This window comes from Paramormyrops kingsleyae, chromosome 13 (genome assembly GCF_048594095.1).
Source record: "Paramormyrops kingsleyae isolate MSU_618 chromosome 13, PKINGS_0.4, whole genome shotgun sequence".
Classification (NCBI taxonomy): Eukaryota; Metazoa; Chordata; class Actinopteri; order Osteoglossiformes; family Mormyridae; genus Paramormyrops; species Paramormyrops kingsleyae.
In genome coordinates, this window is record NC_132809.1 from 8610799 (window position 1) to 8630102 (window position 19304).

At 51.4% G+C, this 19304-nt stretch overlaps 1 protein-coding gene across 1 annotated transcript in view; it reads left to right on the forward strand.

Moving 5' to 3' along the window:
- Positions 1–19304, forward strand: part of LOC111848232 (transcription initiation factor TFIID subunit 4-like) — a 52554-nt gene that overhangs the window by 11241 nt on the left and 22009 nt on the right. Inside the window, exons 5-12 of the mRNA XM_072698125.1 lie at positions 1223–1312; positions 2392–2613; positions 3675–3753; positions 6543–6657; positions 9194–9363; positions 11582–11712; positions 12235–12360; positions 14837–14893. Of these exons, the coding sequence (XP_072554226.1) occupies positions 1223–1312; positions 2392–2613; positions 3675–3753; positions 6543–6657; positions 9194–9363; positions 11582–11712; positions 12235–12360; positions 14837–14893 (990 nt within the window). The remainder of the gene's footprint in view (positions 1–1222; positions 1313–2391; positions 2614–3674; positions 3754–6542; positions 6658–9193; positions 9364–11581; positions 11713–12234; positions 12361–14836; positions 14894–19304) is intronic.

Here is a 19304-nt window from a genome sequence, read left to right on the forward strand (position 1 = left end):
ATTAAATTGCCACCCATTATTGTGCACGTGTCATCTGTGTTGAACACTGGGGGGGTGGACAAAATAATAGTGATAGAGATGTCTAGGACTTAAGGAGTAGGCCCCCCCTTTGGATTCAGAGCAGTTTAATTCCTTCTAATGCTGCTATACAAAAATGTCCTGAACTGTATTTAGTAGGGTACAGGACCAATCCTGCGGAAGAAACCCCCCCCCCCCCCCATTTCTATAGAGGTGGTGAAACCGCTTCACAGACCGAGCTTCAGAACTTCATGCAGCACCAGGGATGTTTAGGTCTGGTAATTGGAGAGGCAATGGGGCGCATTTGACGTCATCCTAGTGGTCATGTAATCGCTCTTGGATTTGTTTAGCAGTGTGTATGGCATTATGTTCTAAGACCATCATGAGGAAGCAGCCTTTGTGGCTTGGGGTGCACTTGGTCCTGTAAAATGACCACATATTCCTTGACTGTTACACAAACAGAGAAACCAACTGACCTATTGACTCCCACAAGATGGCTGATCGTGCCAACAGGCCTCGTTTGAATCCTTTTGCTTTCCTGAAACGTAACCCTGTTTGTATATAAGAAAATAAAAGATGCCGACTTATTGGACTTTAATACTGTCTTGGCTGCTCTGGGGTCCTATATTTTGCCCTTAAACCATGACATGCATCTCTGTGTGTCAGCCTGGGAGCCCTGCCTTAAATCCCGGCTTTGATACTCACCATGAGCAGCTTTTGACACTAGGTCTGTGGTAATTTTTGAGGTCATACTTTTGTGGTGTTCGGCATCTGCTGTAAGCGTTTGTCTTTCCCTGTTGGTGAACTTGTGGCTACTGTCCTTTACTGATTCCATTTGTCTGGTTTACTCATATTTCCTCATGGCTCGAGTGGTTTGGTCTGTTCCTGTGATCAGAAGGTCTCCGGTTCGAGCCCCGGCATTGCAGAATAGACGCATTCCTGTTGGGAAAATTCCCTTGAGCATGCTGTAACATTACAGTGTACCTGTACTCATACTGGTGCTAATGGTAAATAAAGGATATTATTGATATCAGTATGGCATCTTTTGTGGCGTAATGTGCCTGGTAACCAGTAGATGGCAGTAAGTGGCTGTCACTTCTTTCACTAAAATGCTACAATGGTAATTTTCTGCACAGGATCTTAGTTCCCAACATGCATTAACGACACCAAATGATGTACTTTTTATCTTTCTAACGTCTTACAGGACGCCAAGATTGAACCTGAGGAGTTCACTAGCCGGCTGCAGTCTGAACTGAAGTCGTCCCCCCAGCCCTACCTGGTGCCCTTCCTCAAGGTGCGTGCCCCCCACCCCTCTCCCTACCTGCAGGTGGTCCACTGCCATCCCAACGTTGGCTTGTTTCCTAGGAAACAGCCAATGCAGAGCCAGTCCCTTACCTCCCTTACCTAAATCTCAGTGTTTAATGACTCCGTTTAGCCAGAGAAACACAGCATCGTTATAGAACATAATTTCCTTTGTTTTCTTCATGATTTAAAAAAAAGTTTATTAGGGCTACGGCCATCAAATATTTTGATATAATTTTTTCTGTGCATTATTCTTTTTATAATTATTAAACACTCAATCATGTATTTCAGGGATCATCAACCTTTCCGCACACGGACAAACACACTTGGCCGTGTCTGTGGCGAAATTCCGTTTTTAAATAGCCATATCTGTCGTAAACAATTGCATTTTGATCAAAACTTCTATCAGAATTCACCAGGGTGGTGATGACTCAGTGTTTCCCAATCTGGTCCTCGGGTACCTGCCAACAGTCCATGTTTTTGCTCCCACAACTGGAAGCAAAAATGTGAGCTGTCTGGCAGGAATCTGGGAGGGAGAAAAAACAAGCACCTTCTGTGGGCTCGGGGTTGGGAAACACTGGTTGCTCTGGGATTATTCTGTTTTAAGATGCTCTTTCCTGCATGGCCTTCCGTTGTGCCATCATGTGTATTTCACATGACCTTCCTGTACATGTGTGAAGATGTGGCAGCTCTCCAGCTGTTTTGGCTACCAGCAGCCAGCTTGAGTTTTCTCGTCTCTCCCGGCCATTTTCTCCTCTTTTTTTAATTGCCGCTCCCCTAAGTGTCGCTTTTGCAATAAGAATACGGACCGAAATGGAAAGTTCTGTAGTTCTCTCTCATTTGTAGAAGTGTCCGAATAACCCCTACGGATGATTCAAACGCGTATTTATCTTTTTTCCCAGAATTATCAACTTTTTTTTTTTTTATAGCCCTCTAAATTGTTTAAAAAATCTGATTAAATATGCAGCTGCGTTTGCTTGCAGGATGTCTTGACAAAGAGGCCGCAGGTTATATAAAAGGCTAATTCCTCTCCTTTGTCTCAAACTCCCCCCCCCCCCCCCCCCCCAATAGAAAAGCCTCCCGGCCCTGAGGCTCTCGCTCCTTAACAGCCAGCAGTCGCTGACGCAGCCCCCGCAGGTGAAGCCCGGTGTGGGGGGGGTGCCCGTCCCTGCCCCTGTGCCTGCCAGCACTGTTCCCACAATCATCGCGGGGCCCACCGTCAGGGTGCGCACCCCCAACAGCAATGCAGTATCTACCATCCTGCCCGGGGCCCACGGAGCCACAGCTACTGTGGTGAGTCCCCCCCCCCCCCCCCCCCCCCCAACCTGTACATTACACAGCTCAGTAGATTGAACCATCATTGCTTGGCTCTTACATCACACCTAATTGTTTAGCTGATGCTTTTGCCTCTAAAAGAGTCCCGGTTTCCCCAGTTTAATTCAGTTGATTTTTATATAGCACCTTTCACAAGAGTCCGCCCCAGCTGCTTGACAAGGATGTGTTGAAATTCATCATTACGTCATTTATATAGACGAAAAGAAAGAAAGACAGAACACAAATGGAGGAGAGAAACCAAAAACTCCAAAATAGGGAAAATAAGAAAGGCAAGGTTGAAAACTGAGGTCATGGGTCAGACTCCATCAAAGCGTCAGAGTCCAGCCAGTTGTGCCACACTGGGGCCTCCTCGGAGCTCCTTCTCCTGCTCGGAGCTCCTCCTCCTCCTCCTCGGAGCTCCTTATTTGGAGGACATGAGCACATACACCCAGCTGAAGCTGTCAAAGTAGCCTCATCTTAGGGTCCGGTCATTTCTTACATTCATCCATCGTCCAGTGACCTGTGCTGGTCCCAGAGGCCTTTAGCCTATCCCAGGCAGCACTGGGCACAAGGCTGGGGTTCACCTTGTACAGGATACCAGTCCATCAGAGGCACAGATACACAAGTATACATGCACTAAGGGTAGTTTAGTGACATCAGTTATCTTAACTGTGCCTCTTTGGTCCCTTGGGGGCAACTGAAGTACCCAGCAGAAAACCATGTGACATGAGGACAGTGTGCTAACTCCACACACACAGAGCAAGGCCAGAGTCGAACCCTCAACCCTGGAGGGGGGAGGCAGCAGTGATGCCTGCTGAGCCGCGGTGCCCCTCCACTTCTGCAGACTACTACCTCCCCTGGGCTTAAATGTCAGGGTTTGACAAATTTTAGAATTTCACTATACATCAAATTAAGAATCTGTAGATCGCCTTCCACCTGTAACGCGGGGTCAGTCCAGGAGAATCTCTGTACCGCCTGTACACAGGGTCTCTGTGGTTCTGGTCATCTGGTCAGGCTGCAAGGCTGTGCTCTCCCCTTAGGGCTTCAAGAGAGCTGTAGCACCTGGAAGTCAGGTCCGGATGCCCATGGTGGTCACGCAGGCACAGGTCCGAGCTCCAGGTAAGGGGCGCCGTCTGTGTGCGGTGGCAGCCAGGGGAGCGTTACACCAGGGATGCAAGGAGCTCAAATCTGGAAAAGCTGTGTACTGTGTGTGTGTGTGTGTGTGTGTGTGTGCTGTGTAACCTCTGTGTGTGTGTGTGTGGGCAGTGTAACCTCTGTGTGTGTGTGTGTGTGTGTGTGGGCAGTGTAACCCCTGTGTGTGTGTGTGTGTGTGTGTGTGGGCAGTGTAACCTCTGTGTGTGTGTGTGTGTGTGTGTGTGGGCAGTGTAACCTATGTGTGTGTGTGGGCTGTGTAACCTGTGTGTATGCGTGTGTGTGTGTGTGTGTGGGCAGTGTAACCTCTGTGTGTGTGTGTGTGTGTGTGTGTGTGGGCAGTGTAACCTGTGTGTATGTGTGTGTGTGGGCTGTGTAACCTGTGTGTATGTGTGTGTGTGTGTGTGTGTGTGTGTGGGCTGTGTAACCTGTGTGTATGTGTGTGTGTGTGTGTGTGTGTGTGGGCAGTGTAACCTCTGTGTGTGTATGTGTGTGTGTGGGCAGTGTAACCTCTGTGTGTGTATGTGTGTGTGTGTGGGCAGTGTAACCTCTGTGTGTGTGTGTGTGGGCAGTGTAACCCCTGTGTGTGTGTGTGTGTGTGGGCAGTGTAACCTCTGTGTGTGTGTGTGTGTGTGTGTGGGCAGTGTAACCTCTGTGTGTGTGTGTGTGTGTGTGTGTGGGCAGTGTAACCTCTGTGTGTGTGTGTGTGTGTGTGTGTGTGGGCAGTGTAACCTCTGTGTGTGTGTGTGTGTGTGTGTGTGGGCTGTGTAACCTGTGTGTATGTGTGTGTGTGTGTGGGCAGTGTAACCTCTGTGTGTGTGTGTGTGTGTGTGTGTGTGTGTGTGTGTGTGGGCAGTGTAACCTCTGTGTGTGTGTGTGTGTGTGTGTGGGCAGTGTAACCTGTGTGTATGTGTGTGTGTGGGCTGTGTAACCTGTGTGTATGTGTGTGTGTGGGCTGTGTAACCTGTGTGTATGTGTGTGTGTGGGCTGTGTAACCTGTGTGTATGTGTGTGTGTGGGCTGTGTAACCTGTGTGTATGTGTGTGTGTGGGCTGTGTAACCTGTGTGTGTGTATGTGTGTGTGTGTGGGCTGTGTAACCTGTGTGTGTGTATGTGTGTGTGTGTGGGCTGTGTAACCTGTGTGTATGTGTGTGTGTGTGGGCTGTGTAACCTGTGTGTATGTGTGTGTGTATGTGTGTGTGTGTGTGTGTGGGCTGTGTAACCTGTGTGTGTGGGCTGTGTAACCTGTATGTGTGTGTGTGTGTAACCTGTGTGTGTGTGTGTGTGTGTGGGCTGTGTAACCTCTGTGTGTGTGTGTGTGTGTGTGGGCTGTGTAACCTGTGTGTGTGTGTGGGCTGTGTAACCTGTGTGTGTGTGTGTGGGCTGTGTAACCTGTGTGTGTGTGTGTGTGGGCTGTGTAACCTGTGTGTGTGTGTGTGGGCTGTGTGTGTGTGTGTGTGTGTGTGTGTGTGGGCTGTGTAACCTCTGTGTGTGTGTGTGTGTGTGGGCTATGTGTGTGTGTGTGTGTGTGTGGGCTGTGTATCCTCTCTGTGTGTGTGTGTGGGCTGTGTAACCTCTGTGTGTGTGTGTGTGTGTGTGTGTGGGCTGTGTAACCTCTGTGTGTGTGTGTGTGTGTGGGCTGTGTAACCTCTGTGTGTGTGTGTGTGTGTGGGCTGTGTAACCTCTGTGTGTGTGTGTGTGTGTGTGTGTGGGCTGTGTAACCTGTGTGTGTGTGTGGGCTGTGTAACCTGTGTGTGTGTGTGTGGGCTGTGTAACCTGTGTGTGTGTGTGTGTGGGCTGTGTAACCTGTGTGTGTGTGTGTGGGCTGTGTAACCTGTGTGTGTGTGTGGGCTGTGTAACCTGTGTGTGTGTGTGTGTGTGGGCTGTGTAACCTGTGTGTGTGTGTGTGTGGGCTGTGTAACCTGTGTGTGTGTGTGGGCTGTGTAACCTGTGTGTGTGTGTGTGTGTGTGTGGGCTGTGTAACTTATATGTATGTGGGCCTGTGTAACCTGTGTGTGTGTTTTAGTGGTGTGTGTGTGTGTGTGTGTGTGTGTGTGGATTGTGTAACGTATATGTATGTGGGCTGTGTAACGTGTGGGGGTGCTGTTATAGGTGTGTGTGCGTATAGTGTGATAGGTGTATGTGTGGGCTGTGTAACGTGTGTAGTGATAAGTCTGTGTGTGTGTGTGTGGGGGGGGGGGGGTGTGGGCTGTGTAGTGTGTGTGTGTAGTAAATTGCCAAAAGTCTCATATTTAGTTTGGTTACTTATGGTTAAGGTTAGGGCTGGGTAGGGGTTAAGGTTGTCAGGTTGGGATTAGGGTTTTTCCCTATAGAAATGAATGGAGAGTCCCCAGAATGATATGAATTCAAACCTGTGTGTGTGTGTGTGTGTGTGTGTGTGTGTGTTGCTTCTTCTCCAAGCGCCTAATGGTGCAGGTCTGTAGGTTGCTCTTTGTCCATTAATTGGCATGCGGGGGAACTAAAAATAGTGTGTGCCTGTGGCGAGGGACATGGCTCTTAAAAGCGGGCGCGGAGTGACGGGGCGGCTGCGTCTCCTGGCGGTGGGACGCGGTCTGAAGCAGAGCCGCACCGGCGGCCGCTGTGTCTGTATTCAGCCGTGAACAGGAGCATTCAGCGGGCTCTAGTGTTCACGGGACGCTTTTAAAGGTAGAGTCCCGCTTGATGGACAAGCTGCTGGGCGGCCAGTGATAACAGCTCCCCTCTGTTCTTTTCTCATCCTCTTCCTCCTCCTCCCAGGTGTAGTTGGGAAGGGACCAGTAATACCAGCAAGCAAGAGTCCCGTGGGCTTCTCCGCTCAGGTCTCGGCAAATCTAAAAAACAAGCTCAACGATCCCGGAGGCGGTTCTTTCAGGTATAAAACCACACTCTGTACACAAGCGAGCCATAACTGGGAGGGAGAGGAGGGGCCTGTCTCAGGAATGCAGTTATGGGGCGTGGGCACAAGGGGGCAGCATTTCACCATAATGCAAGGGCCTCTCTCCCAACGGCAAAATGCAGGGGAGGCGCGGAGACCTGGTCCGGAAGCCTTCTCTTTGTCACCCCCCCCACCCGGCCCATTCTGCAGAAACACACTGATTATGACACGTGCTGGAAAACGATGCACCAGGGGGTCAGAGTGTTAATTATTCAGCGTAAGGCCGGGCAATAATACACTGACTTCAATACCGCCAAAAATGTCCCCCCTCCCCCATTCAAAAGGAAATCTGGGAGAATCAGGGTTAGTAGAATAAATTTTTGGGGAGGTTTGTTGACTTTTTTTTGACATCCAACACCCTTACTGGCTTAATGGTGACCAGCAGCGTATGGGTCATCCTCAATGCAGTCCACCGCAGCCACACAGAGGAGCCGCCGGCAAATGGGAGGGGGTGAGTGATTTGCTGCAGCACCCCCCCCCTCCACCTCCCAGGTCTGCACTCGCCCCCTGGAAGCAAAGAGTATCACGCCATCAAAGACCCCCCCCCCCCCCCAGCAGAATTGGTACAGAAGGCAGATGGAGTCCATCTCTGGGTCACACTGGCAGCTCCTGCAGGGAGACCCCAGGGTTGCAGGCCCTCGTTGATAAAGACGCTTGTTTTTTTTGTTTTTTTTAAACTCCCAATTATTTTACAAATCGATTTGTATTTAATTGGCTCAAGTTAAGGCAAATTCTGGCAAATGAAGGTGATTTTTGTGTTTGTTTATTTTTTTTAAATGAAAAGTTTGCTCTTCTCAGTAGACCAGATTAGCTTTGGTGTTGGTTGTCACCATTCTGTCTTATTTCCTCCAGCAAGGGGCGTAATGGTTAACAGCAGGATTTTCCAGTTGAAGCCCCCACTGGTGGCAGGATTGACACTCCAGCCTCCAGAGGTATCACCTGCCACACGGCTGCACTTGGGTTCTCATCCCTGAGGCGGTTCGTCGTGTGGCGGGTGCGGCATCCTTATGTCGTCCTCTTCCTCCTCCCCAGAGCTTGATAGTTCCTGGGAATCTCGCTGTGTGAATGGGTAAAGGCTGCGAGTGGCTTGGGGTGAGAGCCACTGAATGTAATGGCTATCTGTCCCAAAGTGGTTCCGTGGTGCCACAGTGAGGCTCTGCAGTTGTCAGGTTAGGCCATCCTATTGGGCATCCTATTACATGTACCATGAAATCTTCCTTTGTGAAGAAATCCACTGCTTGACCCCAGCAGGGGGCACTTCTACACCAGTGATCTTTACCCCAACCCCCCCTGTCTGGCTTCTACTGCTAAATGTCATCCAAAGGTAAAAAGTAGCTGAAATGAATGACGTCGGCCAGCCAAGTGCAGAGTGTTTTTTTTATTAGTAAAATTAAACTGGCCTGTTTGAGAGTTGATAACGCCGGACCCGATACCGGTGGCATTCCCTGTCGGGTCGACTTGCTGTGTCTGCCAGGCTGTGTTCTGCCTGCGTGTCTTCGGGCCGGAGGGAGGCAGTCTGTGATAGTAGCCTTGGTGTGGCGGGCTGGGGGGGTGGTGAGACATTTGTCAGTGAGCCATGCCTGTAGTTTTCATATGAGCCTCAGGGACTTCAAATGCCCACCCCGTGTTTCCTGCGGCAGCTCTGGGGGGTTGGAAGACTCTGTGGCTGTTTTGGCAGCTGTCCTGGGGGGCTGGTTTTTCCCTTCACACTGTCGCACCGGTGACAATCCTAGGCTCGGTCATCACAGCGGCACGTTCGAGATTCTTCCTCCTCCGTCATCGAGGTTGTCTCGCCTGTGAGCTTTTTCTAAGGGATATTGCGATTCATTGGGCCTTCTATAAATTTAATCCTGGGTCCTATACGATGTTTCTGACCCCCCCCTTCCCCGGTGAAAAGTGTGGCGAGTATGTGTGTCAGGGCTGATAGAGCAGGCAGGCCAGCCGGAAGAGTGCCATGGGGTCCCTGAGGGGGGGTGCCATGGACGTGTGTCACTGTGACGCCCACCTCCTGAGAGCTTCAGCTGTGAGTCAGAGAAAGGGGCAGCAGGGGCCTGGCTGCCGGGGGCCGAAGGCCCGGATGGCTGCTGTCTCATATGGAGACGGGGGATGAACTTTGACCTCAGAGGCCCAGTGTGGGTGGCAGTGCAGCTGCCTGATTAAATGGGCATGCCTTCAGTTTTATTCCTGTAATTTACCAGTTTCAATATGTGGTGTAACACTAGCATAAGTCTCTGTAAAGCTAGTTGCCAGTGTCTGGACCCACTCCTGTGCTCATACACTGTTGGATGGATGGTCCCTGCATCATGGCTGGTAGATTCCTGTTCTTCTTCCTTCCCAGCGGCTCCTCCATAGGGGAAGTTGGAGCTAAGAGGGATTCAGACGTTGAGCGCATCCCGCGGAGAGGTCTGCACCTGCAGGACGTCAGCGCAGATGGTTCCAGAACCCAGTTAAACATGCTCGCCGTGTCTTCCAGGGACGACGATGACATCAACGACGTGGCGTCCATGGCCGGGGTGAACCTGAGCGAGGAGAGCGCTCGTATCCTGGCCACAAACTCGGAGCTGGTGGGCACGCAGATCCGATCCTGCAAGGACGAGGCCTTCCTGCCGACGGGGACGCTGCACCGGCGCATCCTGGAGACGGGTATGGGCTTCACTGAGGGTCCAGCGGCCAAGTCCCATAGCATAAAACAGAAAGTGACCGGTCAACAGCAAATACTCAACAGAAGTCCTGCAGTGACAAAATAACTAATTAAAAAATATTCAGCTTTAATTTCCACTGTTTATCAAATTATTTTTGGATATCCAATCGAAATTTTCCGGCTGACAGAAATAGGGATTAGGCTTCCGGTCTTGTGAGTAGTATCCTCTCCTTTCCCTGCTGTTTTGAAATAGGCCGTTCATCAGAAACACTCAGAAACAATTAAGGGATTTCCACAAAGGCCTGTTTTTCTCTTATATTTGTGGGCGTATTTGCTGTGTTGTGGTTTCATCGCGGCTCCTTTCTCTTCTTGGTCTCAGACACAATTTGCTCCCATGCACTTTACAATTTTCTCCACCTAACGTAATGAATTCTTTAGTGGCTGTCTGAGCCCCCCCCACCTCGACCCGGGGCTGTGGTATAAATTGTTTATAGGCCTGGCCTTTGAAGGTTCATCCTCGGCTTGTCCCGCACACTGGAGCACCAGCAACGTGAGGGCGGCGTCTCGTAAACGGCGCTCCGCCATCTTCCCCATTCTGGATCACGCAGGAAGATGTCATTGCATGTGAGCGCCCCCCCCCGCCCCCCATCACACTGATGCAAGGTGTCGCCTCTCAGATCGACTGCCGTTGTTCTTGCGGTCGTTCAGTGGGTAGGAAAGTCTTGTTCGACTCCGTGTTGTGGTGAGGAAGCTGCACCTGGTGGTTTGAAAGGTGGGAGATCAGTCCGAATATGCCGAATGTCAGCTGGGGGAGGGGGTGGCTGCCTATTTCTTTTGGGGGGATGAGAATAGTGGTCGACTCCCCAGCAAAAGTGGCCACCTTTTTGCCCCCACCTCTCCCTGCGTGGCTTAGTGTACGTTGCATACATACGAGGGCCTGGGGCTTTCTGCCATTATACCAGGCTGTGCCATGGCCGTTAATCTGTCACCGTCAGGAAGAACGTGTTAAAAATGTAAATTTCTCCCTGCGGACTCCCTGCGCCGTTTGGAGCCACAAGAGCTCAGGGGGGTGGTCGGCCCCCTGCTGGTAAGTGGCGTGAGTGTGCCCCACCTGTGTCGGTGATCAGCCAGGGCTCTCTCCATACCGAGAGGAGTACGGGGGGGGGCTTCCCAGCCCTGCCAGCTCTCTTCAGTCAGGCTGCGGCCGCCGGCACTCGCCATCTCTCCGCCCACACTCCCTTCTTACTCATTCCTCATCACACACCTTCTCCTCTCATCATCTGGACACAGGGGTGGAGGGCAGAGGGGCCATGGGACTGCAGCAGCCTCCCCAGTACAGACTCTTCTCCCTCACCAGCTGTGGGCATCCTTTCTCCTGGAGTATTGCAAGCACTCTGGTGCACCAGCAGGGGGGGCTAATTCCCAGCTGCCCTTAACCCAGATGTGCAAGTATGAGGGCCTCAGAGCACAGTAGACGTTTAACGCCGTGGCAAAGAGCGGCTTGCATGGGTCTTTCTGCACTAAAATCTAACTTTCGTTTCACTCGGCCCCAAGGAGATCGGTCTGTGTGAGCGCTTATGTTTTTTTTTTTTTTTTTCCCCCCAACACGACATCAAATGAATTCAGCCGCTGATCTGTTAATTGTTGTTGGTCCTTGTAGCAGTTTTGCCGTCGAGAAATACTTTAAAACTTCAGCAATTATTTCCGCGCCGCCCGTCCTCGGGGTCTCATTCTGTCGTCCACGGCCCTCGTCTCGCAACGTGCCGTTTTGCCTCAATTCAAACATCGCCGTTATACTCGGCCACGTTACCGCGCTAATTGTCTACCATATAGGTCAGGTTGGTCGCGGCATTTCAGTGGATTTGAATAATTGCCGTGTTTCGCTTAAAAGGCCGCAGCGGAGAGGGACACGCGTGTGGAATGCGAGGTGGGGGGAGCGCAGGCAAGCGCCCGACTCTACTCTCCGCAGCGCCGCAGCTCTCTCAAGGAGCCTCATTATCCTGTAAAGTTACGCAGTTACCGTGGCTATACACAGGGGGCGGGGGGGGGGGGGGGGGCGCTCGTAATTTCTTCCATTTCTTGGGTAAACGGCTTTCTGAACATGCTGCAAAACATTCTGACCCACACAGCATTGCTGGTGGGATGGGGGGCGGGTGGGGGCCATTGGGATGCATCACCACCCCCAAAAAAAACTGAAAATTCTCACCTCTAATCCTTCAGCCAAGAAGTTCGGAGTGACTGATGTCCCGGTTGAGGCCGTGAGCTTCATCTCGCACGCGACCCAGGCCAGGCTGCGCACGGTGGTGGAGAAGGTGACAGCTATCGCCCAGCACCGGATGGAGACGTGTAAGGTGAGGCTTCTCCTCCTTACCGACGGTCGCCTTCGACTAGTGCGTCGTTTCTGCTACATGCTATTAATAGCCCCCTCCTCTCAATGTCTTTATTGAAAGGCGCGGGACTCTCTGGGGCCCGTGGAGCGGGTTTGGAAGCTGCTCTTGTAAGGCCCGCTCCGAGGCGTGTTTTTCTGACGCGCTCTAATTGGGAGACCTGTGCGATGCTGTGTGCGAACAAGCGGCCCCCGGCCCCTAGACATCGGGGGGAGCGTGGCGGCGGTGGGGTGTGGATGTCATGCTGTGCCCACCACGCTTTTTTTGTCCCCCGTGTCGGTTGGGGGGGGGGGGGGGTGGATTGGTGTGTCATGGGAGGGGGGTGAATAGTGGCAGCTTGCAGGATCTAACTGCCGTTATCCCCTTAGCTTAGGGTGACCCACAAATGTCTCCGTTCCAGTGGCCCGCTGGTCCCAGTGCCCATGTGCTTGTGCAGAAACTCAGCTTTCTCTCCCTCTCTCTGCGCCGCCCCCCCCCCCACCCCAGGATGACGAATGGTACGAGCAGTCCACAGACGTGCGGTCACAGCTCAAGTTCTTCGAGCAGCTGGAGCGGATAGAGAAGCAGCGGAAGGACGAGCAGGAGAGGGAGATCCTACTGAAAGCCGCCAAAGTACGGCCGCCTCGCTACATCTGCTGTATTTAATGACTTTCGGACATCCCTGACACCTCGGGACGGGCAGAAGTGAAGCCAGAGGCGTCGCTCCAGAGGCGTCGCTCCAGAGGGGCTCCGCTAGGGAGCCACATGAATGTCGGCATCCGGCTCTGTCTCACCGTCGCCCTCTTGTGTCTGCCAGAGGAGCCCGGCCACTCACTGTGTGGCTCTAGGGGTTAAGAGGGAAACCAACTTAACCGCAAAAACTGCTCCTGGGGTGCCAGACAAATGGCCGACCCAAATTAATCTATGGGCTCAGTTGAGATCCCCCTAATCTTATGGAGCTTTGTTGTAGAATCACCGTCAGCCTTGCTCAGGTCTGGCATCAGTAGCTGTGGCCCTTTCAGGCTGTTGGGCACCACTGTTTTGGTCCTGGGGTTTTTAATATGCAGCATCACGATTTCCACCACAAAAGGAAGTAAGCCTGACCTCTGACCCCAGTGGTAAACCTGACATTAAAATGGCAAAGTAGTGTTATAATGCACCTCCAGTATGTCATTCACAAGGGGAATGAAAATCAGGTCACTGAGCCTCCGCTAGGTGACGCCCGGTGACAGCGGGTGTCCGGCGGGCATCGGGCTCGACGGTGTGATCCGAAAGCGTCCTCGCTGAACGCTGAGGGGCCCTCGGGTGGGTAGGGGAGCGGCAGAGAGGCTGGGCTAATTAGCTCGTCTCGAGCAGAGACAGTGGCCTGTAATAGAAATGGTGTTTTGTCAGGATCCCGCTGTAGCGCCGGTCCCCATTCGACGTGCATTAATATGTAATAGAGATGTCATGCTGCTGTTAATTACCCCTCCGCCAGATGAGCTCCCGATCCATCCAAACACGGCGCTGCCGACCAGATTGACCCATTTTATCCACTTCGCATTTCGAACAGCTTCTGGTTGGAATCTCTGTGATGTTAGGATTGAGAGGCAGTCTATGACAGTGGCATTCAGATGGAGGTCTGTGTTAGGAAGCTGTGCTGTACCTGAGCACACCGGCGCTGTGCCAACGCAGTCCCACACATCACCTTACATCACTGAACACCGTTCTCCCTCGGACTGAAAAACTGTTCAGAAACTGCCAGTCCTTCATGAATGGGGGACTTATGTTTAATACATGTGAATTCCTATTATTATTGTATGTTATTTACCGTTTGGCTTTCTGTCATTTTGCAGTCATCGTCTGTCTGCTGGCTACAGATGTATGTGTGCTTATATAACCAGGACACTTGACATTGCCCAAAACGATGCTCTCGGGTGTTATGCATGCCCATAAAGTCAGGCCCTGAAGAGTGATGTTAATCCATTATCCCGTTGCATCGTCTGTGTCCTTCGGAACTGGCTGTTAACTTGTTAATCCGTTCACCAGCTGCAAGTTAAAACGGGCTACGTCCTTCAGAACAGACTGTTGTGTAACGGCTCCGCAGAGCAGGATCAGACCCAAACACGTGGTTGGCCAGCCATGATCTTGTCATGCTCCCAGAGTTTTTACATGGGAAGTGTGTCATAGAGGTGTGCTGCTTCTCCTGTCGGTGCAGGTCTTACCTTGGGGATGTAGGCGTGATGGTGGTCATTGAGCCAGTGGGGTTCTCCTCCAATGTTTGCCTACAGGTGCATGTATCCGTTCGACCTCTAACAGGAGTCCCCCGGTGGCCTTCGATTAGAAACATGGACTCAGCTCCTGAAGGACGGGCCTCTGGTCCGGAAGGTGGATATTTTTCCCTAAAATAGCAAGTGAAGCGTTGGGGTACCTGATATGTTTAGAGGCAACAAAGAGGAAGGTGCGCGGGCAGCCCCTTCGGACTGCCAGGGGATGAGGACAGCACGAGGAAAGCCCTTTTCTGTCAGCAGTGGGCTGGGGGCTCAATTTATGAGGTTGCAGCACAGCACCCGGTGAAGGTCGTCCACTCTTTGGGACTTTCACATCGTTTTCGGGAAAATAATCCAAGGTGGTGGAATAAACGCAGTCCTTGCAGGATAGGGGTTGCACAGAGGGCAGTGAAACCCCCCTCCCCGCCCCCCACATGCTTAGTTTGTCACGGTGACGACGCGTGGTCCACGTTTAGGTGACACTGTCCCAAAAGGGATGCAGCGGCCACACTAGTGGTACGGCCGTAAAGACCACAACGGTAACACGGATGGTCCACCCGCATCTACTGTCGGCATGAACGTAGATGCCCAGGCTCCTGGCTGCACGGAATCTTCCACACCAATCCTCCTTCCGACCAACTGCTCGGCAGCCGGATCCGGAGCAGATGTACAGGGTGCTGCCCCGGGCGGTGGAATCGCACCTGTGTGCTCTCAGACGTCACGTCCTTGACACTTTGGATCCTGTTCTCATTTCATTGACTATTTTTGCTCTCTGCAACAGATGAGCAGATCCTTAAACTAGCTGTTAACCTGTGTTTCTTTTTTTCTTCCTCCCCCTTTTCTCCTCCTCGACCATGCAGAGTCGCTCGAGGCAGGAGGACCCGGAGCAGGCTCGACTGAAGCAGAGAGCTAAGGAGGTGAGCGCAGTGGAAATCGCCATTTTTCATGGTGTTCTACATGTGCAGTACTATAAGTTTTGGGGGTTGTTTGTCATTTGATGTCCGTGGCTGGGAAAGCAGCCCCTGTAGAGTGACGCACTAAGAAAAGCCCCCTTTATTTTAACCCCACTTCAGCTTCTACAGATTTGGGAAACATATGTTCCTCACACACTTGGGCGTTAGCTGTAAATTAGCCTTCAGTTAAAGGTTTCCTCAGCACTTTTCCCCTCCATGCTTACCATCCTACTTAACAATCTGTTTTGCATTTTAAAGGCTAATAGGGCTCCCTTTTCACTGCAGCACTGCAGGTTATTCAGATGATCATTCTGTCTTCCACCCCCCCCCCCCCCCCCACCTTCCATTCCCTTTCTGCTGTCACTGTTGCCGGCATACCGAAATTCAAGCCCATGTTACTGGAGGTCTTAAATAAAAGTCTGAATGGCGCTCTTCGCTATTTGAGGGGGGGGATACCTTATCTCCATGAAAACACACGTGGGGGGTGCTCAGGGAGCCCAGGAAGGTGCCGGATTCGTGCCCGTGATGGTAACGTCTTCACGCAAGCCCGCGTCATCATTCCTTCTTCCACGTCGAGCTTCCTGGCAACAAAGCGACGGTTCGCAGTGACCTGGTTTCCGCGTCGCTCCCACCGTCGCGCGCCGGTGCGACTTCGCCGGAGGTGGGTGGTGGCTCACCTGCTCCTGGAACAAAGGCAGAAAAAAAGCTGATCACCTGAAACGCGTCGCCCCATTCGCCGCGTTATCAACTCCCCTCCCACCCTGAGGTCCACGGTGACCATTGTTATAAAGTTCAGGTTGAATCCTGGATCTACGGTAAGTCCCGGGCATATAAATCAAGGTGCCCATAGCCTGATGTACTTGTCTTGGGGGGCATCATCAAAGTGTGTGGTGGCACCCCCCCACTCCGACTGTCTTATGTAAATAGCACTCTATTTAGTATTTCACAGACAGGAATACATTCCATTGCCTTTGCTAATTTTTATCACCTGATTTGCTTGAGGGGGGCGGGGTCTGTTTGCGTGTCAGTCTCACCCGGTAGCCTGTCCGTTTGGAGGAATTTCATCTGGATAACGAACTGTCGCTCATTTTCACTGGCAGCTGGTGGGGGCTCTGCTCATCCCCCCCCCCACCCATCCCCAAATCTGTTTAAAAAATGGAATTGCTCTTAAGAGCTTGGCGTGAAGATCTGAAGCATGAAACGTGACGCCATAATTTGGAGGGGAAGGGGGGGGGCTGATGATGGGGCCATGGAGGTGAGGCCACTGTGAGCCTGGGCTGTGATAAAAACAGACAGATTAACCCTTCTGAGGGTCCTTTTTAATTTAGCTGCCACTCTTGCTCCCCACTGCGCTCCCTGAACAGCCCCCCTCTCCTTCAGCAGGTCTCTGTCAAGCTGCCTGCATTGCTATCCGATTCCCTCTTGGGTCAGGATCGCTCCGCTGACCCAGTTTGTCCACGGCAATCCCAAACTCTTAGGAATTCCCTTGTTTTCATGCAGATATCTAAGGGAGGACAATGCATAGACCATGTCCATGCTGTCCACCCCCCTCCCAGTTCTGCTTCCGCTTTGAATGAGAGGCTATGGCATGTCTGTGGTCCTGGAAGCAAGGGGCCGTGCGGCTCTTCTGCTCTCCATGCCCAGTATCTTGTCCTCTCCCATCCAAACAGGGCTTTCCTATTAAATGCTGTGAACATACAGCTCTGGAAAAAATTAAGAGACCATGCTATATATATCTTTTTAAATCTGCATTTTTAAATCCTGGTTCTGCTGGCAGAAGGCTACACTGTGCGACAGGCTGCTTCTGGCCTCAAAGTTTCTAAGACAGCAGCACACAAGAACAAGGTGAAGCAGGAGACACTGACCAAAAACCAGCCTGGTAGAGAGCAGAATAAGCAGTTTTCTAATGCCAGAGATGACCATCAACTTATGTGGCAGTGCCTCATTAATGGAGGAGTGACCTTCAAAAGGTTTGGGAAACATTAAGTGGTGTGAAGTTCACTGCTAAGACAATTCATAACAGGCTCCTAGAAGCAGGACTGAAGACCCATAAAGCAAGGAAGAAGCGCTTCATTAATGAGAAGCAGGGAAAAGCCAGGCTGGAGTTTGCAAAAAAAAATTTTTATATTTTACACTGGCTCATACCCATAAATTTGAGAAATAAGTGATACTGAAATTTTTGCTGTGGTCTCTTAATTTTTTCCTGAGCTTTATGACCACAAAATGCAGTCATGACCGACTGGGGAAGCTGCATTTACATCACAGCGGTGTCTGTCAGGCTGGCTGTAAAGGATGGTACTCCCACCTGGCCCGGCTGCCCTGTATCCTGCCCGAGCATGAATGCCCCCCCTCTCCACTCCCCAGCTGGTCTGTGCTCATATTGCGCTCAACTTTCTGGGCTCAAACACACTTTCTTCATCACTGTGCACCATTTTGTGTTGAATAAAACATAGGAAGAAAAGCGATATCGTACAGTGCGATAGACTTCGTGGTTAATGTCCTTATTTTGTCGTTTATTTGTTTTGGGTTTGATGACACACAGCACTGATAGATTTATCGAGTATGTAACACAGCAATTTTCATTTAATTGTGCTGCATGTATAAAGATTGTCCCATATTCTACCAAATGTAAACCAACTATCCATAAGGGGCCGGCAGTTTGTGTTGCATCCAGATTTTCCTAGATACTCTAGTCAGCCCAAATTTCCAGCAAACACTGCATCTCTGCTGTAGACCAAAGTGATCCCTTAGCCACGGTGTTTGGTAAACCTAATCTGTACAGCCTACCTGATTCGTTCCTTCTGGGTCCAGTTCATGTATAGTGTACATGTGCACATGCGTGTACCAGTCATATCATGGACGTCATGTCTGTTTTAGCAGTCACACTGCGTGTATACTGTGCCCAGGTCCGTGGCTCAGGCACAGCAGGCGATGGCTGGCGTGAGTATACCCTAACAGTGTGCGCATGTACCCCTGACACACTGAGATTTGGCATCTAGTTTGTACCTTTCTCTCTCGTCAGTTTAGGACCTTTCAGAAACGAGAGAGTGTTTGTCGGCTTCTGTGAACCTATAGAGAGATTCACCTGTGAGTGTTTCAGTCGGCTTCTGTGAACCTATAGAGAGATTCACCTGTGAGTGTTTTGTGATGTAAAGCAATGTTTTGTTAGTGTTGGACATTGTTTTGGCTGAACTTCCAATTATATTATATCTGTGTGTGTGTGTGTGCGTGCGTGTGCGTGCGTGCGTGTGTGTGACCCAAAAAAAGTTTTTTTTTTCATTCTCGTCACAGCAGAAACGTGTTGAGAAGACCTAATTGTAAATGCTAATACAGGCTTTCTTATGGCGAATGTTGTTGTTAGCCGTACTCTCAGCCTTTCCGATGTTTTTCCCAAAGACACGGCATGGGGGGTAGGGGTGGGGGTGGGGGGGACACTCAAACTCCTCTCGGTGTCTCAGTTTTTCACTCTTGCTAAGTAGTGTAATGAGAGAGATGTGTCCTTGGGCGAGCGGGAGGCAGCCTCCACAGCGAGGGCCCCTTACAGCCTGCAGGACCACTGTCCCGCTTTGTGCACAGCCAGGCTCCCTGGGACTCCAGTGCCAGGGGATTGGGGGGGGGGGGAGAGAGGAGTGCTACGCTCAGGGCGAGCCGTCGGCCTCCCTGATTTGGGATCGAGGATGAGTTACAATTGGGGGGGAACACGAGAGGGCAAGGGTAACCGGCGGAGCGGCATGCAGCCGCCACGCTTCCGGGACGCGGCGTTGGGGGGGGGTGGCGTGTGGGACGCAAGAACAAAGGGGTTATTTACGCAGAGCGGGGGGGGGGGGCAGCAGCGGCCTTTTGTGGGATGTCTCCCGTCCACATGCCGCCATTAGGCTGTCATGTTCTCTAATTAGAGAGCGACTGCCTGATTCACCTTGCTAATTAGAAGGGCCCTGGGGCAGGGGGGAAGAGCCTGGCGTCGGCCCCCGCGGTCCGCCGCCTGTGAAGCATCCAGCCCCCCCGAAATGAATAAGTCATTTAGATCCTCCTCATTGCGTGTGAGTGTGACCTCACACCTTGGTGAGATGTTGGTCATGTGGTCAGTGGAGGGTGGCGACTGGGTCTCCCAGCAGCAGGCCAGAGCGCGGAATCAGGCTTCAAAAAAAGGAAAAAAAAGTGCTAAATTTAACATGCAATTTTACCTTTGATAAGCATTTTTTTAATTGAAAGCCTCTCTTTTGGGTTATTGTTGTCTTCCCTAAAAACGCCTGTGTCAGTACTTTAACGTCTTTGAAAGTATATCTTTTGGTGTTTTCTTAAAGTGTCCTGGCAGCACATTAGCTCAAGATTTTGGAGAGATCAGCCTTATCTTATCTACCAGCCCCCCCCTGCG